The sequence below is a fragment of the Alligator sinensis genome, unplaced genomic scaffold (assembly GCF_000455745.1).
Source record: "Alligator sinensis unplaced genomic scaffold, ASM45574v1 scaffold656_1, whole genome shotgun sequence".
Taxonomy (NCBI): domain Eukaryota; kingdom Metazoa; phylum Chordata; order Crocodylia; family Alligatoridae; genus Alligator; species Alligator sinensis.
The window spans coordinates 302,712-330,342 of NW_005842333.1; the positions used below are offsets into that span (position 1 = coordinate 302,712).

A 27,631-nucleotide genomic window follows, 5' to 3' on the forward strand; every position below is an offset into this window, starting at 1 on the left:
TCACTTGATATGGGGCAGCAATGTTTTCCAGCAGGAGGCCAGAATGACTTGGCTACTGCCTGCCCATCTCAGACCTGAAGACCCAGCCACCTCTGCTGCTTCTCCCTGCTGCTCAGCTGTAGCTTGGCACAGGGGAAACTTGCCCTCTGCCAGAGCCCAGGATGCAGCATGGCATGACCAGAGCGCCCCCACCGCCAAATGCCACTGAAGCCACGGTTCCTTGGGCTGGATCTGGTCACAGGTTGCCAACCCCTGACTTAGTACACTTCTAGAAGGTGTTCAGATAATGACAGAAATGAGGGTGGTATATAAGAACCAGTGCAGAACAGAACAAAGAGCAAAAATAATTTAGGCATAACATTCATCACCTCCCCTGTTAGCCATCAATATACCTGGATATCCATTGCAGAAGCTAAAGTTGACTGAACGTTTCCCGACAATGAGAAGTCTCCATGCTGAACAGCCCTGTGAATAATGTCATTGCTGTTTACTACAGCTATGAGCTGGATGGGCAGTCCCATCTTCTTTGCAATATATCCAGCTGGAAAAGAAAAAGGTAAGCTCAAAAGGGTTTCACCCCATGATGAAGCATTCTTAAAGCAAATGTCCAAGTGAAGTCACTGGGGAAAATCATTTGGGCAAATATATCAGGTTTGGCCAAATGTTATGTTTCGTATCACAACTATTAACAGCTTCTATCTTTAATATTTAGGCACCCAAAGACATTTAATTCCAGCAATGCCATTCTCCATGTGAGAAGCCTCAAAGCAAACTAGATGGTTTCATGCATAGACTTGGAGTCCCTATAGGTCCCAACTACCAAATTAAGGGACAGGGATGCATTCACAGAGGCTTTTCCTGTCCATGAGATGTGACTAATACAGCTTAGATGGTTTTCCCCTTAAGTATAAAAAAGGCCCGTATCACACCAACTCCTCTATTATTGACCAAGGACCAACTGATTGAGTTTACAAAAAATTTGATTCCCCCAGTCCTCAGTGAGGTGCATCCAGTTAAAAGGCCAGGGTAAAATTAATTTTCAAAGGGCTGCAGATAGGCTAGTTTAGCTGCCATACTACAGTTGCATTACTTTCTGATGTAGAAAGTCAGACACTCAACATCTTACACCCTTCAGCATCCGATTCATTCAGTTCACATGGATTTCTGATATGTTCATGATTGTATTATCTATGGTAGGCATCACTGGATGGCTTGGGACTACCTGTGTCTCAAATAGTTCCAACAATATACTAGGTGTTTAATATAAATAATAGTGATTAAAATGGTACAGGAAAAAGATCTTTTCTATTACAAACCCTCAGTTGCCAATAAAGAATAATAATATACTGTTCTTATGTTGTCCTTTAAATCCATAGAACTCAAAGTGCCTAAACCTTCCCCATTGGAGGCACCACAATGAATGCCCTACCCCTTCCTCTAACCTGTGAGGTTTCCTCCACCCCCTGTTGGCACGATGATCTCCACGGTTGGCAGAGGGGTTATGTCCAGAGAGGTAGTGCATTGAAAGTAAGCATAGAAGTGGTGAGCAATCTGCACCATAATCCTAGACCAATTGATTGAGTTCAAACTCATCAGGTTATGCTTTCTGGCAAAATCTGTGTTGGCGAACAGCTCTTTGATTGGCTCATCGATTTCATCGCTATTCCCATCAGCTGTTGAAGGGAAGGAGAAGAGGTCAGGAGTATTAACTGGAGTGCTGCTGAAGTTAGTAAGTGGGGCACAAAATATGTGGTTTGAGTAACTGAGCAAAATATGAGACTGGTTGCTAACTCTAGCCGTGAAACTGGGAACTTGCGAACTGGGATTTTGGTTCATTCCTGAAGGCAGCAGCTGCTAGAGGGAGGAGCTTGTAACACTATTCCCATGAGTCCTTCTAATGTTAATGGCCAACATGTACTGGCATCAACCCAACAGCACAGCTTGAACACAGATGTGGGTTCCAATTTTTAATTATAACCCCAAGTTTTGGGAGGGTTTGGAGCGAGGGTTTTCATTGGGGCCCATCTCCAGATTATTCCAAGATAATAAGACAAGGCTGTACTACAAAAAGGTATAGGAACCATTCCTGACACGACCAAGTTAACCCAGAGTCTACTTGAGCCAAAATAAGGCATGAGTGTTCTTCATAGGAAGAAATCAATAGAAGAAGTCAATTTACTTCCAGTGATTCCAAACCAAGGGAGGGGAAGAGACAAAAGCATGGAGGATGTAGTACCTCTACAGGAAGATCTGTCTTTCAATGTGAACACAGTGCAGATAGATACTATTTGTCTACAAGGTAATGGCTGTCAACCCATGACCAGAAGAGAAAGGAGCTCGGAGTCACCAGCCAAACAAGTCAGAAAATTAAAGCAAGATTCCATATGGGCTCCAACTAGACTTCCATTAGCAGAAGCACAGGGCACTGGGACCCTGAAGGTAACAGCTGATAGATAATCCAAGATGGACCATCACAGAAGGACCAGCTTGCAACACTATTCCCCGCAAGTCCTAGTGTTAATGGCCAACCAACATGAAGGCATCAACCCAGCAATATTGTAAAATAGATCATCCAACAAAAAGTGCAAACCAGCAAACACATGAACGTTCTCTTCGATCACTGTTGTCATCTGCAACTCTTGCATCTGGCTGCAGAGACCTTTGGGTAACAGGACAATGATATCCATATTCTTTTTCCCTCTTACGCTTTCAATTGCTGAGCTTCCGGTGTCTCCCGCAGTTCCTGGTGCAAATTAAAATAGCCAAGGAAATAAAGTAAGAGTTAATTAAGAGACAAAAGGTCAGTCAAACATGTATGGTTACCATTTTTCAGTCTAAGATAGTCTTAGTTAGTGGAGAGCACCTGGCATTGGGAAATAGCCTCTTCCCAATGGGCAGCTGTCAATATTACAATTACCATCAAGTGACACACCTGTTTGTAGATTCAAGCACTTTTGTAAAGCACTCTAGGCACTTTTGTAAAGGAGATTGAACCAATAAAGGTATCCTCTCTAGGTTAAGGAAGGCATACCATGCCACTGATTCTTCATTTTCTACAGAGGAGTCTCAGTAAACATTGGTTTCCATCAATCTGGTTCATAAGCACCAGCATAAAATTCACCCCCATGCAATGGGTTCTCACAGAGCCCTGTATAATATCTCAACAGCCTTTGCTCTGGGGTGAAGTCTAAGTATGTTTCTTCCATCCTTTTTTTTTTTCAACTGCAACCTACCTACTAGAATAGTGATGTGCTTCTTCCTTTTCTTCAGGAAGTACTGTAAGAACTGTCCTGTGCAGGACATGGACAAATCCTTAAAGGCATAAGTTACACCGTGCCAGAGCTCCAAAACATTCAAGCCATTCCTCAGCCTGGACAGATGTACTACATCTTTGTGTCTGACCCTGGTGAAGGCTCTGTCAATCAGGTCTATGGGGAAAAAGGTTAAAGGGAATTGAAAGAACATGTACAAGGCATACCTCTCTAATACAGCGTCTGCTTTGCCACTTCCTTATGCCCAGTGCAACTTTACTACAAAGCTAAGGACTCTCCAATGTTGAAGAGGCAGAGAGGTAACAGAGAGAAACACTGTGCACTACAAAGAGTCTGAAGCTTGGTACAAATTGGCAAAGCTCTTCTGACTGCCACAGAACTATAGTGTTTAAAACTACTGAGGGGCTGGCCCAATAAGAGGAAAAACAATTAAATGAAATCATCAGTCCCCATTGCATGCAGAAGGAGAAAGACATTTTCTCTTTTGCCCTGTCTCCCCTCCGCATGCCCGTAGGGGCCACTCCACCAGTCATCCACGACAGAAACCACAGAGGTGACAGAGAACCTGCGAACACGCACATACAGCCAATACTGCACCCAACCACTCTCAGACCGATCAGACATGCTCCTAGAAGGGGTGATCTACCCAGAACAGCTATATTGTCGGAGGCTACTCCCAGTCAGCATAATGGTGCTGAATACTGCTGGGATTGCATCCATCTGCACCATAAATGCCCTGGAGACAGTACGCTGGGAAACTTCATTCACGCTTCCTGAAGATGATATCTGCAGCCAGGGACAAAATACAGCCTTGTCTGAGTCAGGAGAACCTCCTATTCTTTTTTCCCTGAAGAGGAGCAGATCTCTAGCCAGCCTGCAATCTATTTTAATAACAAGAAACAGCAGGTAGATGGAACCAAATGGGAGAGAAAAGACAAGATAACAAGATAAACTGCTGAAATTCTGGCCTCTAATGGCCTTCCTAGGTAAAAGAAAATTAGCATTAGCATTAGCAAAGTGGTGCATTCATTCAGGATGAAATGAGAGCACTATCCAAAGCATGAAGAACAAAACAGACACGGTGATGCCCATGTGAAACAATGAATGAATGCTGCTCTGCCTTCAAGTCCAGAAAGGCTGTAGCAGAATGCTTTAACCAACTGATCATCCTGACACCAACCTCGGAGTGGCTGGTCTTAGACAATGAAACTTTAAAAACCAACTTCAGCAAGAAATCATCCACAGACAGGATTGTTAGGTAAACCGACTATGGATTTTTATCTCATTGTCTTGATTAGCTTTTATAACCCATGTGTCCCTCAATGGTTTAGTTGCTTTTTTCTTTCCTCAATTCATCATGCCTCTCCCAGAACTCCCCCTCCTTTTCCCCCTTCCCTTCGTTACCCCACTACACCTGATGAAGTAAGCTGCTGCTTACAAATGGTTATGCATCTCTGAATTGTTAGTCTATCAAGTGCAAATCAGCCCTGCATCGTTTAACTTACCATTCAGTTCTTGCCTGGGGATGAGTTCAGGCGAGACGAAGAGTGAACACAGCTCTTTCACCAGCTGTGGGTAGGAGAAGGTGCTCCACGCTCGCAGCGTGTTAGAATCAAGCAGAGGAATTTCCTCGGGCATGAAAAGGCCACCATCTGGGGCATAGCCAGAAAAGAGGACTCCTTCAAAATCAGTGCCCTCAGCACCTCCACGAGTGCTGATGTACTTCATGGTTCCCCCAGCACTGCAAGAAGCACAATGGTTACAGCAGGTTCCCACAGGATACCAGGCTTCCCAGGAGAGCAGATGTCTGAGGTTTCACTTTCCTGCAAAGGGAGAAGATCCACTCCATGAATTATTTCAATCTAGTAAATAATGCAAATAGCATTAACAGCCCAGGGAGCAGGGCCCAGGACCCAGGTCTTCTCACTCCCAAGTGAACACGCTAACCATTAAGATGTTTTCCACCTGCTAGGGTGCTCTCCTTCTGACCCCATGAGTCGTGTGTTCCTTTCTGCAGAGCGGTACTTCTATAGGAGGCATGAAGCATGCCCCTTTATCCAGCCAAACTCATTGCCCAATGGTTAGGGCTTTCTCCTGGGGGAAGGGAAATGTGGATTTTAGCTGAGCCAAGTGTAGGAGGGCCTAGAACCCAGGGCTCCAACGTACCGGGCAAGTGCTTTAATCTCTAGGCTGTTATAGAAAAGATTGTCAGCATCATCTTTTCTTCTTCCTCCGCCGACTGTGACTAAAAAGAAAGCAGTGAGTCCTGCTCGGTTCACCTAAAGAAGAGTTGTAAGCACCTACCCCGAGGAGAGGAATCAAAGCTGTGGCTTCTATGTATCGGCGTCAAACATTTAGTCCTGATGCATACATCTAAGCTCTAAAGAGAAGCTATTGAGCAAGGGAGGGCTCCTTGACCCAAATCAGTTAAGTCTGATTCAACCAGAGTCTGATTCAACATCATTCAACCAGATTTATCTTAAACCGGTTTCAGCCATTTTGAAACTGGTTGATGTGCACTGAACTTCTGTTCTGTTACAGGTTTAAACCAGTTTCTGATCACAAACTGGTTTATGTGTAACTTCTGTCTGGGATGCCTGTAGCATTGCCATCTTTGAGGCTAGGGACAGAGGCATAGGCTCGGAATAGTAGGAATGGAAGGGATCTTGCAAGGTCGTCTAAGCCAGCTCCCTGCTCAAACAGGATCATCCCTAACTAAACCATCCCAGCAAAGTATCTGTCCCAACTGCTCTTAAAAGTTTCCTTAACTTCTCTAGAGAGCATCTTGCAATGCATGACCCCCCCTCGTAGTCTGATAGCTCCTCCAACCTAAATTTCCTCTGCTGCAGCTTCAGACCATTGCCCTTAGCCCTGTCCCCTACCGCCACAGAGAAACCCATATCCATCCTCTTTATAATCATAGTTGTACCTGTCAGCTAGCTGGGAACATTCACACCTTGGCTAAAACCAATGCACTCATCTAGTAGACTTTGTTTCCAGGAGACTTATAGTCGTGCAACAAGCTGGGATTTGGTGGTGGGATTACAGTCTCTCTTACACTTCTGTGCCCCTTTTTCAAATCCAACAAATATCAGTAGCAGCCAGTGTTTGGGGGGTATAATAGGTATTTGTTCACTTATGTAAGGGAGTGAAAACTAGCTGTTAAGAGAAGGGTGCTAGCAGTTAGAGCCCATGACCTAAATTCCCTTCTTTGCCACCACCACACTATGCAACGTTGGGTCAGTCATTTCACATCTGTCTGAAATTTCCCCCACCCTTAAACACTACTACTCACCTGACAAACAGGGTGTTTCAGGGCCTATTTAACTAAAAACTGTGGAGAGCACTGAGTTTCTTCTGTGAGATGCATTATATTAGCACAAATAATCTGGGTTTGTCTCAGTCCAGCCCCTCAAGAGACACGGACCATATTGTCCATGGTGGTGTTACAGAAGAGCTGAGGACAGGATGGGAATGGAGACTAGATGACAAGTATCCAACTGAGCAGGGTCTACTGGAGTGGGGAGGGAAGGGGCCATGGAAGGGAACAGATCATGAGAGAAGGCAATCAAAAATCCCAACAGTGAATAACTAAAGGCTTTTTAGCTTAAACAGAAAAAAAAGAAGAAATGCAATAAAACTGAAAGAAAGAAACCCCCCACTGGGTCTTGAACTAAAAAACCCCCTTGTTCTCATTTGAAGTTTTCTGCTAAAATTAAAGTTATATCTTCCCAATTCCTGCTATCTCCTACACACTACCGCTGCTTCTGGTAACACACGTGTTTGCCCTTAAAACTCCTGGAGTCACCCGAGTAATTCAGAACCTCAGCTGTTACTAACGGGCCAGACACCAGGGGAGTGGAGTAGAGCTAGAAAAATCTGATCCATATGAGCTCCAAAACCTGAAGGCAAAAAAAGAAGTGGCCCAAAATGACGGTGTTCATTTCTCCAAGATATATTTGGCAGCTGTGTTGGTCTGAGACAAAAAAGAAATGCAAAACTCTAAAACTCTTGGTTCAGAGATGATCCCTTTTATTAGACCAACTATGGAATTGCCAACAAATTATCTTTCTTTGCAAGCTTTTGGGCTCATGTGCCCTTCTGAGGGTTGCCAACCCTCCAGGATTGTCCTGGAGTCTCCAAGAATTAGATAGAAATCTCCAGGAGTTGGCTGAGAGTCACCTGGGAGATAAAAGATAGGGCATTCATTAAAATAGTAAATGTTAAATCCAATTTATACCATAGTCCATTGTGTAATGTACATTTGCCTTCCTATTGATTTGTGTTACCCAAATGCTCCCCGAGCCCTGGTACTGGTGGGTCTGCGGCGTGTCCTTGCTCAGGGATCAGCTCCGCCCCAGAGCCAAGCAGCTGCACAGCCTGGAGCAGCCGGGGTCACTGCCAAGAAAGAGCCCTGAGCTCTTGCCAAGTCCAATGCTGCCAGCTCCACCTCTGCCCAGGGGGGACTTGACTGAGTAAAGCCACCAGTACGGAACAGCAGGTCAGCACCACCCTTGCAGAGCCAGGGAAACTGAGGCACAGCTCTGGGCTGGGAGTTGCTCAAGGGTTCAACACACAAGCTAAGGGCCAAACTCTTGGTTCCCTTCATTCCATCCCCTTGCTTGTGGGAGCTCAGAGATGTTGGTTTGGGTGAGTTAGAGAGCTGGGGTGGGGGGTTGGTTATAACCAACCCAAGCTGCAAGGTAGCAACTAAAATTCACTGCCTGGCTTTGTGCACGTGTGTGGACGTGTACAGGGGTGCGTGCACACGTGCAAAGAGCACACACAGAATGACTGACATCAAACTTACAAAACTGAAATGAAGCTCTCCTGAAGGGAAGAGGGAATTATTCCACAGTCCCTCTTGTAACACGCATTTTTACAGCACAATGCACGCAGTGAAATTTGGGTGATTGTGTTCTCCAGTGATCCATGCGTGTGTCCGTTGTAAACGGCACGGCTCACGGCTGTGTCAGGAGCCCTCCATTACCTGCTGTTTCAGGTATCACCAGATAATCTCCTTGGTGCAAGGACTTTGTCTTTTCTCTGTTGTTTAAGGGCTCTGAGCACTGATAGGGTTTGTGCAGGAGGCAATCCCTATGTCTTGAACTGGTAGATCATTAATTAGCACACAAGGAAATGAAAGCTATGCTGCCTGCAGTCTGGTTTTCATATTTATTCTAGCGGTCATATAGAAAAAACGCAGACAGGGCCCCGTCTATTAAGCATCAACATGGGTGTCTATCGCTAGAAATAATGTCACAGAATGCATTAGCCAAAGGCTGAGATGTTGACTATAAAACCCCTTTACATCGATTGCCTCTCTTTGGCAAGTCTTCAGTGGGCTTGTCTACACACGGCCCATTTATGCAGGACTAGCCTATAATTGCCATTTTTAAGGCACATTAAGGACTTATGTCCACACGTGCATCCTTAACATGCCTTAAAAATGGAGATTTTAGACTAATCCCACCTAAATTTGATACCTGCTTAAAGCAAGTACCAAATTTAGGAACAATTAGCTAAGTCGCATTAGCCCACGTGTAGATGCTTACTGCGCATTAATGCAGCTACACGTGGGATAATGCGACTTAGCTATGCAAGCCTAAATTTAATGTGCCTTAATGCACATTAGCGCATCTATGTGTAGACACATGCCTAAATTGGCTTAACACACCTTAAACAAAGGTGAATTAAGTTTAGGCACACGTAACTACACGTGTAGACACACATAGTGTGTGTTAACATCTCTCATGTCCTACGACTGCAGGTTTTTGCTTCCCTGGATGGTCTTAGCAGTCATTTCCATCCATAACTTCAGTTGTTCTATGTTCTTGAGAAAAGTATCAACTCTCTGCTCTAGGAACAGGATTTATTCCCTCAGCATGTCTTCCTGTGAACAAGCTACTAGCTGACAAAGAAGCCACATCACCGTATGTCCTTCCAAGTTTTGCTGTAGCTTATGCAAGGGGACTTCAACCAAGAAAAAAAGAGGTCCAAAGGTGCAGAGCAATGCTGATAACTGCAATGTAACCTAAAGCCCTGTCCCCATAGTCATGAATGCATGCAATTAATTTAGGCATACCATTAGTAAAGTTCAGCAGATGCATAAATCTGCAGAATTTGGTTTTGCACTTGTATTTTAGTGCTGTGCTGTCACAGGGGATCTTTATATCATGGCAGCCACTGAAGGAATAACCCACATGCCCTTCATTATGTTCCAGCCCCAGAGGTGGTGAAGGGGAGCTGGAGGGCACCTTTGACACCATGCTAAGACCTGGGTCTTTCGGTGTACTCAAGAGGTTTGGAAAACCTCCAGGTCATCCTCATTTCATCATTTCTATGTTGACACGCACAAAGCAGGAGCGGATGGGCAGGTGTTATTTCCCCGAGGGTGTGGCTGAAGTCTTTTTTGACTGGTATTGTACAGACATGCCCACAGGATAACTGGAACTGCCAGGACATTCTCTTCTAATGGGTGTTCCCAGCTCTTCCCCTGTGCGTTGCGGTAGCCAAATGGGACCAAATGGGACCATTAGTGGCTTCTAGTCCAGTGATTCTCAGGCTGAGTGTTGTGGTACCTGGGGTGCTCTAAGATCCTTTTAAGGGTGCTGCACAATATTAGCACTGTTAGGGATGCAAACACCTACACATGATGCACAAGATAAACCCAAAGATTTCAAATAGGGAATCCCTAGTGTCTGTTGTGATCTTTCTGAGATCTTGGCAACTGAAGAATTATTCTATCCTTTTCTATAGTCAAGAAATGAATGAAACCCAAGAGCAGGCATTTTCCAAGAGGTGCCATGAGTCTAATGAGGGGTGCCTTGAGTCTGAAAAGTTTGAAAACCACTGTGCTAGTCTGACCTCTTGCATAACACCAGCCATTGGATTTCAATCAGGAATACCAGCAGTTTGTACTAGAACTGGCGGATCTCTTTCAAAGAGACATCCAGTCCAGACTCATGCTTATTGGGGGCTTTGCCCCCAGCATTATCCTGAGGGATATGATCTACCACACCTTCTGTGAGCACTACTGTGTCCTGTGTCCCATGGAAGCCCAGGCAGCCATTAAGAGGCCTCTTTGGTTTGGGCACAAAGCACAAATTGTTGCCTCAAGAATCAGTGCACAGACACATGGAGTAGCAGTAACTCATGCATTTGATGCAGCTGTCCATGGCGAAAGGAAAAGGAGAGTCTCAGAAGCTGATAATCGTGCACTGCACAGATCTCCTTAAGAAACTGGTAGGAATTGGGGATTTGAGAAAGATAAGTGAAGCTGCCAATTACATTTTCACTTCTGTGGCACCAGATCAGACAAAGTATGCATATTCGCTTCTACTGTACAGAAAAGCGGGATGCAAATACGTAGATGAGGGGGGATAAAAATGCTTGAATCCTGTGCTGTGCCAATGCTAACCACGGAGCTGGGGAGAAAGCACCAGGTGAGACTGGGTGTTAATTCTGACAGAGTTTAAAGCCACAGGCACCGATCTGACTTCCAATCGAAGTTGGACAGTTATGATAGATTTTTTAACAATATAGTGATTCAATATAACAGTTCACCGAGTGGTAGGGATGATGATTGAGGGACCCCTCAGTCAAAATATTCAGGCTACCATGGTTGATGTAGTCCAGTAAAATTATCTAGATCAGTCGTGCTCAACCTTTTGGCCCTGCGGGCCAGACAAGTGGCCCAGAGCCCATGTGTGGGCTGGATCGGACTGTCTGCAGCCCAGACTGGGCCCTGGGGCCCAGCACTGCCCCTCCCTGCTCCACAAGCCTGTGCATCTTCTTTCATTACTCCTGAAGAGTCTTGGACATGAACATCAATTTCAGGTTTACACTTCTCTTATGAATATTTATAACCCGTCTCAAAAAGGTACCATTCCCCAGCTCCAAGGGCTTTTAGCCATTGTTGCAAAGCACAGCTACATTTCCTAGCCTAGGAAATATGACAGCCCAGGCCATAACCACATATTAAGTCCCTGAGTGCATGGCTCCCTGTCCTCCACTGCATCAGCTGGATGGGTGGCATATGGCCCCTGTCCCCCGCTCTGCGGGTAGTGCTGACAGCATGCAGCAAACCCCAGCTCCCACCACTATAGGACAGGTGGCTACAAGACCCTGTAGGCCATGAGTAGGACAGCCCTGCCCTGAGAAGTAGCAAAAGGCTATTGGCCTGCATTTTCCAAATGGAGATGCAAGACAGTGGCCCAGTCCAGCTGCGTATTTAGGCAGGTAAGTAGCTCCTGTGTGGCAGAGATTAATGATTAATACTACAAGTTTAGTAAAGCATCCTTGATTGCCTCTATCATATGCCAGTACTTCCCAGAAACATAAGACAGTGTATGCTGCCAGATCTCCAGCTGGTGTGCATTAGCATAGCGTTGCTGATTTTAGTAGATGGGTGCCGATTCTTCACCAACTGGTGGGATTCTGGCCTTAAGGAGTTTATTTAATGTCCAATCTAATGAAACAAGAGGCAGGATAAAAGTAGTAAATAAATAAATAAAAACAAATGAAATGTCCAGTCAACTCACTTCTGTCAGCTGATGTGTGTAACAGGCCAAGCAAGCAATCCAGTTTGCTGGCTATTTCAAAATTTGAGGGGGAAAAACATCCAGCTTCCAGTTTGGACTGGGGAAAAAAAAAACCCTCAAATTTTTGGGAAATAAAAATTCATAAGAATTCATTTCAAGGTATTTGACATTTCTTTTTTTCTAAGCTGTATTTATCAAAATTAATTTGAAAGAATTTTTTAATGAGAAAACATTTCAATCCAACCAAGTCAAAATGTTCCATTTCGAAAATGTCAAAGCAGACAGCTTCACGTTGTGTGGCATTTTTCATTCTTCTAAAGAAACCCTGATCTTTAGTATCAGCCCCGCCCCCCCAACATCTGTGAAAGCGATGTATATTTGCAGGCTGTTTTATTAGGACTGAATCGCCATTTTTTGCCAAAACTAAATTTTTTGTGATAAACTGCACCCAGTTGTATTTCCCATTGGTTGCTGGTAAAGACCCCAAAACACGGGTACTTATGGTAAAAATACTGCCCTGCCATTCAGTTGGATACAAATGTGTTTCACAGTTGCAACCAGAAACTTGTCGTCATTGCAATGTCAACATGAGGAATACAACATGAGGAATACGTGTCTCTTTTTGTGCTTTCCAAAACAGACCTGAGCTGCTCATTTTGGGGTATTAGCTCAAGTTGTAGCTGATGTCCACAGCTTTGGGAGTTCCACAGTTCTTGGGTGTTGGCTGATGAGACTGGGTGTTTATCATCCTAAATTAACTCCTCTTTAATTAAGCTAATTGCAGTGAGGGCTCTCCTTGCAGACCAGAGGAGCTTAGCAGCACCAGCCCCCCACTATGTTACTAGCTCCAGGAGCACATACTTAGCATCGTACCTAGACTCCTGGAGGCCTGGGAGATCTTTTAGTATCAGGCCCCCATTCACCAGTGATAATGATAATAATAAGTGGACAACGGGAAAAAAATTACCATTTTTGGGCCTCCTTTCTGTCCCAGCCCCAGACAGCCGCCCAGTTCGCCCATGCCAGTATCCAGCCCTGCACATGCTTCCTGAAGAAAGAGCTCCTTCAAATTGAAACCATGGCTTAATGTCACCTGAAGACTTCTGTGAGTGCGTGGAGTGACCTCAGGCACAAAACTCGTTATGGTGACTATGCAAATGATCGGTCTCATTCTGCTCCTGTTTGTACCCCTGCAATTCTAGCAAAATCAGAACAAGGGCCATTTTGGGTAGGTCTACACAAAGGAAAAAGCTGTGTTCATAACTCAGAATAGCTAGCCTGAGTTAACTAATTACATTTCATTAGCAATGCAGACAAGGCAATTTGGGCTTTAAGTAGGATTAGTAGTTCAAATTCAACTCAAAAGGCTTGAAATCAAGCTGCTAAACTGACCCATGCCACAATATTTTATCATCATAGCAAGGGATGTGACTAGGTAGTATTCCATAATGGATATAGCTCTCCTGGCAGAACCTTCTGACCCTTCTGGATATACAAGGGGGTTTTTGTTAGCTTGCGTCCTGGGTTTGGGGGTGAAGAGGGGAATGAAGGTGTAGTGAAACCAGAAGAAAACTCCTTCTGCCACACTGTCACATCCCCACTAAGACCATAGCTGGTAACCTTTGCAAGCCATGGGCCAGAACAACCTGCCTCTAGTGCAGTACAGGCCAGGTGGTTATGGGCTTCCCCTGTGCCCACACCAGGACCAGGCAGTTGGGAACTGCCCTCGCACTAATGCTTCTCCAAGCCATCCACTCTCAGGGTGTAGCAGGAGGGCAGCTTTCAGCCAGGGCTGGGCAACTGAAAATCCATGCTGCTACTGCTTCTGTACCATAGCTGGGAGGCAGGCAGGGGGTGGGAGAAGCAGTACCAGCATGGATGCAGCTTCTAGCTGTCTGGCCCCTGGCACAGTTCCCCCATGGCTGGAAGCTGTGCCCATGCTGTAGCTGGCGGGGAAGAAGCCGTGGTAACAAGGTGTAACAGGTTGCCCTCCCCAGTGACATTCTTTTCTTTTCTTTTTTTTTCACCTATGAGGAGCACCCCTGAAATCCCTTAATGTTTCATTTCTCTTTGTCTCGTATCCCGCCTTTACTCGTCTGCCACGTCTTGATGTAAATATTATTTAGATGTTCTTACAAGCAGGAGACTGCCTATTGTAATTCTATGTTGAGGTTCTCAGCCACCACGGGCCTTGTCCGCCATCTTTCTCTAGCTAGGCCTATCAGTCTAAACTCACCAGATAGGGTTTGACTCTGAGGCTCTAGCTCCTTAATCCTCTTGGGGCTCGTGGCCCTCCTTTTGTTTTCAATCTGGAGCCCAGGCTTTCTAGCCCAGAGGCCTGTCCACTGGGCATAGAGCCAGCAGGCCACAAGGTCCAGCCCAAAGCTCCCACTGCCCAAGGGCACCCTTTCCTTTAGCTCAGGCTAATAGCCAAGATCCCCCCACTGGGACCCAGCTTAAAAGTCCTGCAACTAGCTCTGAGCTACAGGCCCTATACAGCTGACACTCTAGTGCACTAGGCCCTTTATGACTGCACCCAAGGCACTAGTGAGGCCCCCTCCTCCCCAGCAGCCTCAATCACAAACCACCGGTGTCAATCAATCAAAAAAATATAAACAGTATGTCCACAGGTTATAACCACCACAAAAAGGATAATTAAAGAAGGCAGCATTCCAGCTTACATTTTCCCCGGGCTCTGCCTTCTGCTTTCCACTGTCTGTTACGGTCCTTCTTCTGGCTTCTCTGACAGTCCTTAGTAGTTCCCCTCCCACAGCAGCTGGACAGGTCACTAAGCCTCTCTGTGAAGCTCTTATACACAAACCCCTTCCCCCTTGGCTGCTGGCCCCCACTACCACTAAGCCCAGGGTTTTTATAGTTCTGGCCTGCTCCCTTCTGGTCACCTGACTAGCCGGCCAGGCTCAGCTTTTAACCCCTACCCTGCCAGCAGTCTGTGCCCAGAAAGTTCTGGTCTTAAAGGGTTCGGCCTGCTTTCTGGTAACAGGGCTAGGGTTCCCTGTTACACAAGGGCACATCTAGCTATTTCCTGGCCCCAGTGTACCTCCTTGCAGCTTAGCCCTGGAGTCGGCATAGGCAAAGCCCTCAGGCTCTGTATGCCAGATCCTGTGGCTTCATGGATTGGATGCAGCCCATGGGTGGTATGTTGCCAACCCCTGCACTAGAGGGCTCTGCTTTCATATCTACGTTGGCACACCTGTGGCAATATAATGTATACAAGTTTGAGTCAAAACCCAAATTGCCAATCTCTAGACTATACTAGTGATCTTTTCTTTAAAGGCTGCCTCATCAGGTCTATAGTGTAAGCAAGAAGAAATGGAGGGTTCAGTCATAATATTTAAATTGTTAGTGCTTAATCATCATACAATCACATTGCATGAATATGTAATGTGATCCTAGGGTTTATTTTTAAATCAATTAACAGTGGGAGGAGCGCTCAGTTTTCTGCGAGCCAGCTGGCAAAGAGCAATTTGTGCCCATCAAATTCATTAGCAAATTACAAATGTAAAAGCTTAACAGCCCTAATTTAGCAAAATATTAAGTAGCACCTTGGTATTTGAGCTGTGTTTGTAGTGCCATACTCGTGTATATACTAATATTTGTTGTTAAAAGTGTACAGGACAGAAATTAATCCCAGTACTGGCTGCGTAGAAACCTCCTGTGTTTACACAACCCTGGTCACTGTGACATGCACAGCTTTTTAAGCACTGCTTTGGTTTTCATTAGGCTGGGGTTGATTTCTTAGTTCCCTCCACCCCGACAGTGAAGTCAGGAAGAGGAAGGAGTTTTGCTAGAGCAAGAGGACATTCACACTTAGTAGAACAGGACTTCCAGGCGAACTAGCAGCCTATCAACTCGAAGGGGCAGACATTGCTGGGGTCAAATCATATAACCCTCAGTGTAGCGAACCCTGCAGACCTCTTCTGTCTTTATTTCACAAAACCAGCCTGTATTATCCTTCTTAGAAGCTAGATGGCAGCAAGCTCTCCCTCTATTCAGAATGGCACCGGGAGCCAGCATTTTGCTATATGCTGCTTGTACAAATTGCAAACAGGGAAATGCAAGCACAGGGATCTTGCTTCTACTAACCACAGTCTTTGGTGATGATGAGCCAACAATGTGCCATTGTTGTAAAGAAGGCTAACGGCCTACTGGGCTCCATTGGTAGGAGCATTGCCAGCAGGTCGAGGGAAGTGAGTCTTCCCCTCTATTCAGCACTGGGGAGGCCACAGAGGGCAAGAAAGATGGTTAGGTGGTTGGGGCACATGCCTTCTGGGGAGAGGCTGGGTTTTATTTAAGCTGGAGAAGAGAATGAGAGGGGATTTAAAAGCAGCCTACAGCTACCTGAAGGGGGGTTCAAAAGAGGATGGAGCTGGACTGTTCTCAGAGGTGGCAGATGACAAAACAAGGAGCAATGGTCTCAAGTTGCAGTAAGGGAAGTTTGCTAGATATTAGCAAAAACTTTCTCATTAAAAGGTAGTAAAGCATTGGAATGGGTTACCCAGAGAGGTGGTGGGATCTCCATCCTTGGCAGTTTTTAAGACCCAGCTAAATGAAGCCCTGGCTGGGATGATCTAGTTGGGGATGGTCCTGCTATGAGCAGGGAGTTGGACTAGATGACCTCCTGAGGTCCCGTCCAACCCTAATTTTCTGATTCAATGATAACATCTCATTGGCTAGGAGTAGCTTATTCAGCATTCCGTGCTATCCAGTGCCTGGCGGTATTTGGGGGAGAAGGGAGTGGCAGGGAGTTGTTCTTTGTAGTTTCCTTTACTCAACGCCCTCTAAAACGTGCCAGACCTACCAACAGTAGTTTCCTCTGTTGTATCTTTGTCACTAGGTTGTGCTGAAGGCACATGGCACAAACAGTACTCAGGTGACTGCCTGCATGGACTCTTAACATTTTGCTCACTGTCTCCTAGCTTTTCTTGTGCACAGATCCCAAGGAGCTTTAAAAATAAACAAGGCACAGAGAAGCCCCACAGTAGGCTGCTAATAGCAGGGATAAAACCAGCTAGCTACTTCAAAGAGAACAACCAGACAAGATAAGAGAAGTGGACAACCTTGTTCTCTGCCTGGCTCACATCCACTCGGCCACGTTGCCTCTAACCTTTAACCAAAGTCTGATGCTTCCTGGAGATTGCTCTGGGTGGCCCCATATCCCAAGCCTTTCAGAGCTCCCTAAGAGGAAGAGGAGCAGGTCCTAAGGGGAGGAGTGGCAGCCAGAAGTTTACACATGCTAGTAAGTCACCTGCAGTGGGAGGTCCATGGGCTCAGCACCCAGGATCATGCCGGTGGGTCTCAACCTGCAGTCCTCCTTACCAGCTGCAAAGTGATCCCTGCAGCTTCCAAAACCAAAGCAGAGTAGCTAAAACTGGAAGTCACACAGATAGTACAGTGTTGTGTCACTATAATTCATGCAGCATTGGCCAGACCTACCAGAAGCACTGTCATTGCACCGATGCTAATCAGTCTAACATCTCAGCAGAGTTAATCAGCTCGCTCACAGGGCTGTGCTCCTTCTGGTTCAAACTTCCTCTAATGAGAAGAAGGCCTGGAACCTGGGTTTCCAGCATCCACATACGTATGTGTCCATGCTGCAGGAGTAATCTGCCTGTGGCCCATGGGTAAGGGTCAAAAAAGCCCATTATGCAGCTAGAAAAATGCCATATAGGCACACAAATGGTTATAGAAGTCCACCCACAGGGTCCCAGTACAGTGAAGCCTGGCACTGCAGACACACTGGTGTGGAGGTTGGCTGACCCTGTAGATAAGTTCCTGTATGGACCCTTGTGGTCCACTCATAGCATTTCTGCTGCCCATTGTTTGAGGAATCACAGTGCTAAGCCATGACAGCTGCCCTTCGAAACACTGTATTTGATGGCTGCCCAGGCTTTCTGCCCAGAGGCTGCATGCCGTGACTACGGTCTCTGATGCCAGAACCGCAGTGATGTAGGTCTGGAGAAGTCGGTGGTTGATGCCAGGTTCCAGGAGTGGAGAGGTGGCCCAGTGGTGTTCTGCTGCAACTCTTCACCTGGCTTCATGACTTGCGGCTTCCCTTTGCTGCAGCCAGATAGTTTGCACAAAGCAGGATGAGTCCCATTTCTCTGCCTGGATCAAACATATTGCTCTAATTAGCATTATTATCTCATATCTGGATCATGCCAACGGCTCCTGTAGTCCCTATTAGAGAAAGAGACATTCATGCGCCAAACCCGACAGGCTGATGTTTGCAGTCTACTCACAAGCTCTTGTTGCCAGAACTGTGATGGCTGCACCTTGTCCAGGCAAGCTTAGTAATGCCTCCATCCAAACTGGTTTGGATCAAATCATTCCTGTGTTAAGGTAGATAGGAAGGGACCACTGGGGCCACAGCTGTGCTGTTGACACCTCAAGACTCATATGCACCTTTCAGAGATGGCTCTGGGTGTCCTGCCCTGGCCATCACTTCAAATAGTTCCCTTATATTTATGCATAATGCCCTGTGCTTACCTTAGAGGTGGCTGCACTTCAGCTGCTGGAAAAAGCAGTCCCGACATTTCCCTCCCCCCTTCACTTTCCTATTATGAGCTCTAACTTTGTGTTGTTGAATGCTTCTGCTTAAAGTTTCCATAGATATGTAAAATCAGAAGGGCCTGAATTGCAGAGGTGACAAACATCTGTAAATCAAATAGAAGCAGTCGGACCTCATAAGGTGTCTTCCTAACAGGGAAGATGATTAGGTTCCTAGGCTAAGAAGCTTGCCATTGCAAGCAATTTTGTATTTATTTATAATTTTTATCATAGTCATGTTGTAATGTTTCTCCCTTGTAAAGCAATGCCGTTTCACACTGTAGCTCACCCACCAGAGAAATGTTGAAACACAAGTTCCACTTCTTGCAGATTAACTTTTACTTTCTGTGCAGTCATCTGTCGGCCAAACACAAATCTGGTTGTAAATCCCTGTATCAGAAGCACATTTCAAGTTCCTCTCCAGTTCACATATTATAAAAGAATTCAATAGCAATGATTCAACAAAGGGCCTCCAAGCCCAAGCCTTCCCCTCAGCTAAGTGTTACCTGAATAAAACCACACATGTATCAATTATAAGGAAAAAACCCCAGATAGTTCCCTGGTCCAGTCTAGTCTAGTGTTTCCTGTGTTCCTATGTCTGTCAGCTTGACAGCAGAGAGCACAATGGGAAGGTACAACAGATTCTGGGATAAAACTGGATGTTATCGATTTGGAAAGTTTAAGGCCAGACTCCGTAATTTGTATAGTTTTTCACTTAGCTTTAAATACAAGTGTGTAATATCTTGCAGAGCTGCCCTACTACTCTGTATGTGCCAGCCAGTGTGAATCCTAGTGTATTGTTTGAGAACCATGCAATTAGACATTACAACGCTCTAAAAAATTTTATTTTCCCCTGCACGGAAGTTTGTGAAAGAAAAAAAAGCAAAAGCCCAAATATTTTGGCTAAAATCTGTAACATTTGCCTGAAAATCAGGCTATTTCAATTCTGAAATGCCATGGTGGTGCCTGATGGCAACCATAGTCCAGATGCCTTGCACAATGCACATCCAAGCTACTTCATTGGACTGCATTTCTCCTGATGCACAATTGTATCACCTTTTGGGGAGCGGTGGCCTGCACCATGGCAGTGACGGCTGCTGTGATGCATGCACAGGGATCCCAAACCACTGTGGAGAATGGGATCCTTAGTGGCCCAAGCTACTGTTCACATGAGGCCCCACAGAAGCATTTTGGAATCAAAACCCCATTTTGATTTTCTGCTGAAGCATGTAGGCTTGGGGTGCTGAATTGTTTTTAAAAAAAATGCATTGTTTTCAGCAGAAACTTTTCCAATAATACATTTCTGTTTGGTAACCCAGTTTTCCATTGCACACAAGTTTCAACAGAAGTTTTCTCAACCAGTTCTGTTAGAATCCATGGACCATTTGGATGGTCTCCTGGTTTGCATTCACTTCTCCTTGCAGGTCTCTTTACCTTGCCAAACAAGAAGCCTGCAGCGTAGGACCTCAGGCTTCTCTCTCACAACCTCGGTCCTGCACATGGGTCTGCAGTGAGCTGGGACTGTTTTCTACTCTGAGGTTTCATGGATAGGTGCCATACAGTGAAAGAAAGCAGTTTCCACGTGCAACAGCCAGCATGCCCTCGCATGCCCTCGGATGTAACAATGCACCTTTAACCTTTTAATGCCTTTTGTCATGGATGTATTTATATCAATATATTTATTAATCAGCAAACAAATCAAAGGGCACAAAACTGCCCTTTTGACATGACAAATAAAATATCCCCTTTTCCATATAGTCTGTTTTGAGGAGTGACTGTCACCTGACATGGACTCTTAGATAAGATGTGCATGTGGGTGATTCCCCCCCCACACATACACACTTTTTCTTTTATCTGCTAACAATGCCGTATTTTGTAAAGAGACAGCTAAACTGGGCAAGGAGCACTGTGGGGAGAGGCACTAGCTGACACAATATGAAAGAAGTTTTGCGCTTTTGACAACTTGGCATTACAGTCTCACGAGTAGCAACAGGTTTCAGAGTCAGCTGGAAAGGCACCACTGCTGCAGGATTTTGTTCACTGGAGCAAAGTGCAAGGCACACTCCTTAAGATAGAAGTGACGAGACTGCAATTGTGCAATGCTTGCCCCCTGGGGTGACTCTTTGGAAGACTGTGCACTCGCTGGCAGAAGGGTTGCAAAATCCAGACCTAATCCAGTGATTAATCCAGACGCAAGGGCCAAATTATCTCAAAATCTGCTTGCACATGCGAGTGCATAAATGAGAGCAGGGAGTGCCTGTTGGACCTGGTACTGTGACTGAGATACTTACCCAGCTCTTGGGAGATACTATGATGGTGCCCTGTATGATTTAGGGAAAGCTACAGGTTTTCTGGCCCAGTTCAGCAAAGGGATGTAGGCATGACTATGCTCTGAATTCCCACGCCCATGTCTAAACAGATAGCTCTGAGAGCAGAATTCATACACCCGAGTGAGTGTTAGTTGTCTAGGAATGGGTTTCACAACTTCCAGTGACTTGAGTGCAGATGGTAGAGCCTCACCTGGAGTATGGTGTGCAGTGTTGGGCACCACACTTCAGGAAAGAGGTAGACAAATAGGAGAGAGACCAGGGGAGAGCAAAAAAATTATTCGAGGTCTAGGAAACATGATTTTTTAGAAAAGACAGGAAGAACTGTGATTAGTCTGGAGAAGAAAAGACTGAGGGGGAATTTGATAACGGTCTTCACATTCCTGAAAAGCGGTTGTAAAAAGGTTGGGGATAGATAGACTATTCTCCATGACTGAGGGGGAAAGAGAACACAGTAGTGCTCTTAAATTGTGATGAAGAACATGTAGGTTGGATATTAGGAGGAACTTTCTAACTGTGAGGGAGGTTAAGCAATGGAACGGGCCACCTAGGAAGGTTGTGGAGTCTTCCTCCTTGGAAATCAGGAGTGGTTTAGACAGGGGCGGTCCTGCCTTGTGCAGGGTGTTGGACTAAACAGCGTCCCGAGTTCCCATTCAGCCTTCTTTTTCTATGATTCTGCAGAGGGTTGCCTCCTTTCTTTGTTTTAAAACAGGGGTTGACAACCTTTTAGCACAGTGAGCTGATCCCCTACCCCTGCCACTCTGATCCCTTCCCTGCTTTGTGCCCCCCTCCACTTACTGGGTGCCACCAAAATCCTTGGTGAATGCCAACAGAGAATGACAAATTCAGCAGCAAAGGCAGAGAACAGGAGACTTTAAGTCACTGCTTTAACACAGGTCCTTTAAATCTGCTCCCTTCCCCCACTCCAAATCAGACCTTGGTAGGTCAGATCCAAGCTCATCATGGGCTGCATCCGTCTAATGGGATGTAGATTGCCGACCCCTGTTTTAAGACATGGCTGGTTGTAGTGCTGCTCTGCCACCTTTTATGTATCTTTCTGGCTTCATCCATCCTCTTATTACACAGCAGCCCATTTCATTGGGAGGCATTGTAAAGTGCTCCCATCCCAACATAGCCCATTGCTTGGTCATTCAGCCTCTCTCTTGTAAGGTGGAAGGCAGGGGTGTTTGAAACCCCTTGTTTGAGGAGAGCCCTACAATCCCAGTTTCCTGCCAGAGGAGTACCCCAACCTATAGGCTAATGTGCAAAAATTAGATAGCAGCCAAATTTAGTTTTAATAACAGTAGCTGTGGCTGCTCTGCCCTGCCCTGAGCGCATTGCTGCCAGGGTGTGTAAGGGTGCTTACTGCAGGATGCCAACTGGATCAAGGCGCATCATAGACTTATGCAAAATCATAGGTGCTTATAATCTCTCAGGTGCCTAAGTGGTTAGATGTGTTTTTTTGGACTTACAGAATTCATTTTAGTTTACAGAGCAAACTGCCCATACTGTGTAGCATCTTGGGTTTTTAGGGTTCTTTCTTTTGTGTTAAATACACGCATTGGTCTGCATTTTTCTTTGGGAAAAGAACTGCATCTTGCACTTTGAGCAGAAGGTGAGGAGGTTTGCTATGGTCCTTTGTTCCTGGGGAAGTTTGCTCCACAGTCTTGTGCTAGCCCACAAGGAAGTTCTACTTTTGCACAGAGGAGCTTTATCCTTCCAGTGAGGGTGAATTTGGTGGAGTCCATGGGTCTTCTGGGTCAAATCAGGAGCGTGGCAGCTTGGTGCTTGGAAGATGGAAGCTCTCCGACCCCTGTCTTAATGAGGTGATGTTCTGACCTAGGCAGGGGCTGGATTTTGTCTTCAGTCTTGACAGCTAAGCCAAAGAAAAGCTGTGGGGGTCATTTAAATACCTTAGATAGATACCATCTTCATGGTAGTAAAGTAGGTATAATGAGTCACCTTTATTCTTAGAGTCCCTTCTAGACTTTGCTGCTTCCCAAGAGATGTATGGAAGGAAACTGTCTTCATAAGCAAACACCCATAAGGTTAATGTTTATTTAATTGTGGTTATTCGTTTTTCAAAAGAGGAAGAAATGTGCATAAGCAGGATTTAAATAGAAGATTTTAAAAATACAGGGCCTGGTTCAGACATGATTTGCTCTGGGACAAATGAGGAGCAACTCTATCTTAACCTGGCCATGGGCCAAGTGGATCGTGCTAGGTCAGGGGTTTCCTGGAGTGGACGCCAAGTTCAAAGTTGGATGTCAGGATAACAAGCCAAGAGTTGAGACACGGTTGGGGTCAGGACATGCAGTTTATCTAGGCCAGGAAGTCCAGGACAGAAACAGGAGGTTCAGAGCATGGGGTCACAAACCAGAGGTTTAAAGCACACAGGTTTAGGCAGTCCAAGGAGGCCAGAGCACAGCACATGAGACCCTAATATCTGAGGCCAGCTAGTCTATAAATTCTGCCCACAAAAGAAAGCCCTGCATAAACAGAAGCTAAGGAAATGATGATTTAAGACTGGGTGTGACATATGTCTGGGTGTTCAGCATGATTCAGCATAAAGCCATAAGGCCTTTCAGAATAAAATGAAATAGGCCAGTGTGGTGCCCAGAGCTTGGCTTGCTTTGTGTACTGGGGTGAATTTTCACCCCAAGCAAGTTCCAGTTACAGAAACAATCACGTCAGTGCCCTTGGAAGGACTTATCACCCGATAACTCTGTGATCTTATCTGGAACTGGCGCTTCCACGTCTGTGCCTGATGGTTAAGGCTGGGCACAATCCAACAAGATATCGATTCAAAGAAACCGCAGATTAAACTTGAAAGGGACTTCCACTGAGGGAGGAAGGGAAGGATTCAGCGAAGTTCTTGCTGGCTCAGTGGGACTTGGACCAGACCCTTAGAACTGCTCGAATTGTGCCACTTTTCCAGAAATGTCGGCAAAGGACAAGCAATTGTAAATCCAGCAAAAACCAGGTGAATCTAACTGACAATGCAGAGAGATGATACAGCAGATCCCTGCTGATTAACAGCTGAGGTGTGCTTTTAAATAAACACATTGCTAAGATTTTCAAAAGTGACTAGTGACTTTGTGTGCCCAGCTGGAGGTATCTCAGATGGCCTAGCGTAACGTTGGCAGAAGCCTATTACACAATCCAAAACAGCTCTTAGGGTCTAGGGCTCCATGCCAGGAGCACCTAGCCAGCAAGCGAAAACCACGGCCCCTCATTAGGTACCAAGGCTACCTATACAATTATGAGGCGACTAAGGCACCTACCATAATAATGGGATGCACAAAAGTCAATGTATGGTAGGGGGAGCTGCCTAAGTGACCTAGTAAGACATGCTGAGGAAAGCCCAACCCGTTGGGGAAAGTTATAGTGATCTAACTCCAGGCTGATTTTCTCCACCAAGGATTCCCAGGGATGGTATTTAAGCCAGCCCTTTTTCACAAAATGGAGGGGAAAGTGCTGATACCCTTTTACCTAAAATCCCAATGGTTAAAGCACTCACCCATGAAGTAGGAGACCCAGGTTCAAGTCCTTCCTTTGCCAGAGGGAACTTGAAGCTGTATCTCCCAGGCAAGTTCCCTAACCAGCAGGCTATAAAGTATTCTGGGACAGGGCTTTCTCAGTTTCTTCTTGCTGAAGCTTTCCTACATTGCATGGAGTAATTAAACTGAGGTATGTCTCCCACATCCTGGCAGAGGAAGTACCATGACCACCAGGGTGGGTTTCCTAGGATAGGGGGAAACCACAAATGTGGCAGGGGGTAGTACCCTGACCAGTTAGCCTCCCACTTTCACTTCCAGTGGGAAGATCCCAGCTATACGCTGACTTTATGGAAATGGGAGACTGCTCCCTAGCTTGCTCCTGCCACCGCATGGCTGAGGGTGAGTCAAACTTGGGGCATCCTAACCCCAAGCCTCCGGGCTTGGACCTGCACCTAGGATGTTTGTCAAAGGATTTGGAAACATCCAGGTGGGGGTAGAGGATATTTGCCAGTAGCAGGGCCACATGTGATTCATGAATGACTCACAGATGCCTCACCTCTCCTTGAATGGGCCTGGTTTGAGTGAGGTCGATTCCAGTAGATATATTCAGAGCGTACCTACCTACCAAATGCAGGCAAGATGCACAGGAGACCATCTTTATGGAGCCTGCAAGGGCTTACGTGCCAAGCTCATCCAGGCCTCCAAGGCTTCAGCAATCCTGGGCATGAATGGAGACTCTTGGGTACCTAATGAACTTTGCTGATGGAAACCTAGGCACCCAAAGACCCTGAGGACACATCCACACTCCCTCCTGACACTGTTTAGGAATGCTGTGCTGAATCACTGACCACCTGCTTTGCATACCCTAGCCCTAAACATGCAATATAGCCACCCTCATGTAATGTTTGCAGGGTATAGTGTGTATGAAGAGGGACACAGGAGTTCACAAAGATATCCCCTAGCATGGTCAAGTGGGAGCATAGATGTGCTCTAGGTGTCTCCATGATTAGGAGGGTCTAAATTTTGGACTCATGTCCCTAAGGTAGTGGCTGAGCATCTCAGCCCTTTTGTGAGTCTGGTCCCCAAATCCCATTTTCAGAAGTGACATTAGCACTAAGGACCCTAGTTCCAATTCACTTTCAATGAGACTAAGGCCAGGCCTACCCAATAGTCTTATCTGGCATAGCAGCAGCACCCTTAGTACACAACGCTTATGAATCCTAAACCAGAAGTTGTGTGGCTGCCTCTGTGTGGTGCTCCAGGCAGAATGATTAGCATTGCCAACAAGGACCATTAGCCTGACCCAAAGCTAATTCACCCACCTATGGTGTCAGCTAGGCATGGCTTTACTACCTCTGGATTAGGAGGCAGTCTGTCCAGAGCAGAGCAGCCTGTTTTAGGGAACTGCTGCCAGGAAGGTAAGCGTACTGTATAGACTCAGGCTCCTAAAGCAGTCAGTATGGTAGAGACGATATCTTTTATTAGATCAACTAGATAGTTGCAAAAAAAATGTTCTTTATATGAAAACTTTGGGGCTCATGCCCCCTTCCTCAAGCAAAGGAGAGTGCAAAGATTGTAAAATTTCTCCTGGGCAGAAATGAAACTTCATTTGCACAGGACTGCTGGAGGGTAGTATATGTTGTCCTTGCTGGAAAAGTTCATTTTATGCCAGTTAGGCTCAGATAAAAGTTGGAGCAGTCTATTTACCTCAAAGATGTCTGATGAATTATGCTTCTTTCTTGTTAAGATGTTTCATATTTCACAGGAGGACCGGTGATGGAAAGGTTTCATAGATTTCATAGACATTAGGGCTGGAAGGGACCTCGGAAGGGGCAGGAAGTCAGCTAGGGTCAAAGGCTCCCAGCAAGATAAATGGCCAAATGTTTCTTAAAACAGTCCAGCGTAGGTGCTTGCACCATCTCTGGTGGCAGGCTGTTCCAGACCTCGGGGGCTCGGACAGTAAAGAAGTTTTTTCCTTATGTCCAGCCTGAAACGGTCTTGGAGAAGTTTGTGACTGTTTGACCTTGTCATCCCATGGGGCGCTCTGGTGAACAGGCGTTCCCCCAGACCCTGATGTACACCCCTTATCTACTTATAGGCAGCTGCCCGGTCCCCCCCGAGCCTGCGCTTTTCCAGGCTGAAGAGTCCCATGGCTCTCAGCTTCTCACCATAAGGCCTGTTTTCCTGCCTTCTCATCATGCGCATGGCTCTTCTCTGGACTTTCTCTAGCTTCTCCACATCCTTTTTAAATTGTGGAGCCCAGAATTGGATGCAGTACTCCAGCTGCAGCCTCACCAAGGCTGAGTACAGCGGGAGGATGACATCCTGGGATTTTCTAGAGAAGCATCTATGGATGCAAGCCAGAGTTTTTCTCGCTTTACCAGCTGCGACATCGCATTGGTAGCTCATATTCATCTTGTGGTCAATCATGACCCCCAAGTCCCTTGCAGCCATGGTGCTAGCAAGCATAGCACTGCCAAGCCTATAAGCATGCTGTGGGGTTTTTTTTGCCAAGGTGGAGAACCTTGCATTTTTTGGTGTTGAAGGCCATCAGGTTTTCGTCTGTCCATTTCCTGAGCCTGTCAAGGTCAGCCTGGATCACCATCCTGTCCTCAGGTGTGGACACTCTACCCCAAAGTTTGGTGTGCAAGTTCTCCTGGACAAGGAAGAGTGTGTGTAGACAACGCAGGCATTAATGCTGAGTGCCTGAAAATTTTAACGTGGCTTTTTTTTGGTGCAGCGCGTTTGTATTTGCACAACACGGTGTTCATTTTTGCACAATACGGAGTTTTTGATGAGTTCATTCCTCTGTGTCATTCCCCAGAGATTTCAATGGGGGAGTCAAATACCAATCTACCCCCCGTAATGTCTTTCCTGATGTATTACAGCAGGAGGTGCATGTAAATCGTCCTCCCCTGTCCCCACCCCCAGCCTCTCACTGGGAGTCTCCCCTGGGCACGGTCACCTCAAAAACCTTGCCAGTTGTCAGTCTGGTCTCTCTTCATCAGTAAGTGATCCCAAAGACCCCACCACAATCCCCATTCCAAAGATAAGCCTCATGAATCCTCCCCTCCCGTTCCTTTCCCTTCCCATCCCGCCATCTACAAATATATGTACTATATAACTGCTATGATATCATAAAATGTTCAGGGTTTAGAGCAGCTGGTGGGTGTTTGTTGCCACCCAGTTGATTAGCGATTGCTGTCGATGATGTTGGTGGTGGCGACAAGCTCTTCTGTCTTTTTTTTTGTTCTGGTGTTTTTGGACCACATTTCCCAGCATTCCCGAGCTCATTGATCTTCATACAGTTTCCAATGGGGGCTCTTATTTTCCTACCCAGAGCTTCTCCATGAGATTATAGGATGCACCGGATTAACTCTAACCCAACAGTTAATTTGATCTATTTCTATCATGCTACGAGT

At 45.9% G+C, this 27,631-nt stretch overlaps 1 protein-coding gene across 1 annotated transcript; it reads right to left on the reverse strand.

Moving 5' to 3' along the window:
- Positions 1-383: 383 nt before the first annotated feature.
- On the reverse strand, positions 384-14,652 carry THNSL2 (threonine synthase like 2). The gene is made up of 6 exons (XM_006028659.2): positions 14,497-14,652; positions 4,778-5,013; positions 3,234-3,428; positions 2,591-2,743; positions 1,443-1,673; positions 384-541 (listed from the first exon to the last, which is right to left on the reverse strand). The coding sequence occupies exons 2-6, from the start codon at positions 4,998-5,000 to the stop codon at positions 384-386; spliced, it is 960 nt and encodes a 319-aa protein (XP_006028721.1). The 5' UTR covers positions 5,001-5,013; positions 14,497-14,652.
- Between the last annotated feature and the right edge of the window lie 12,979 nt (positions 14,653-27,631).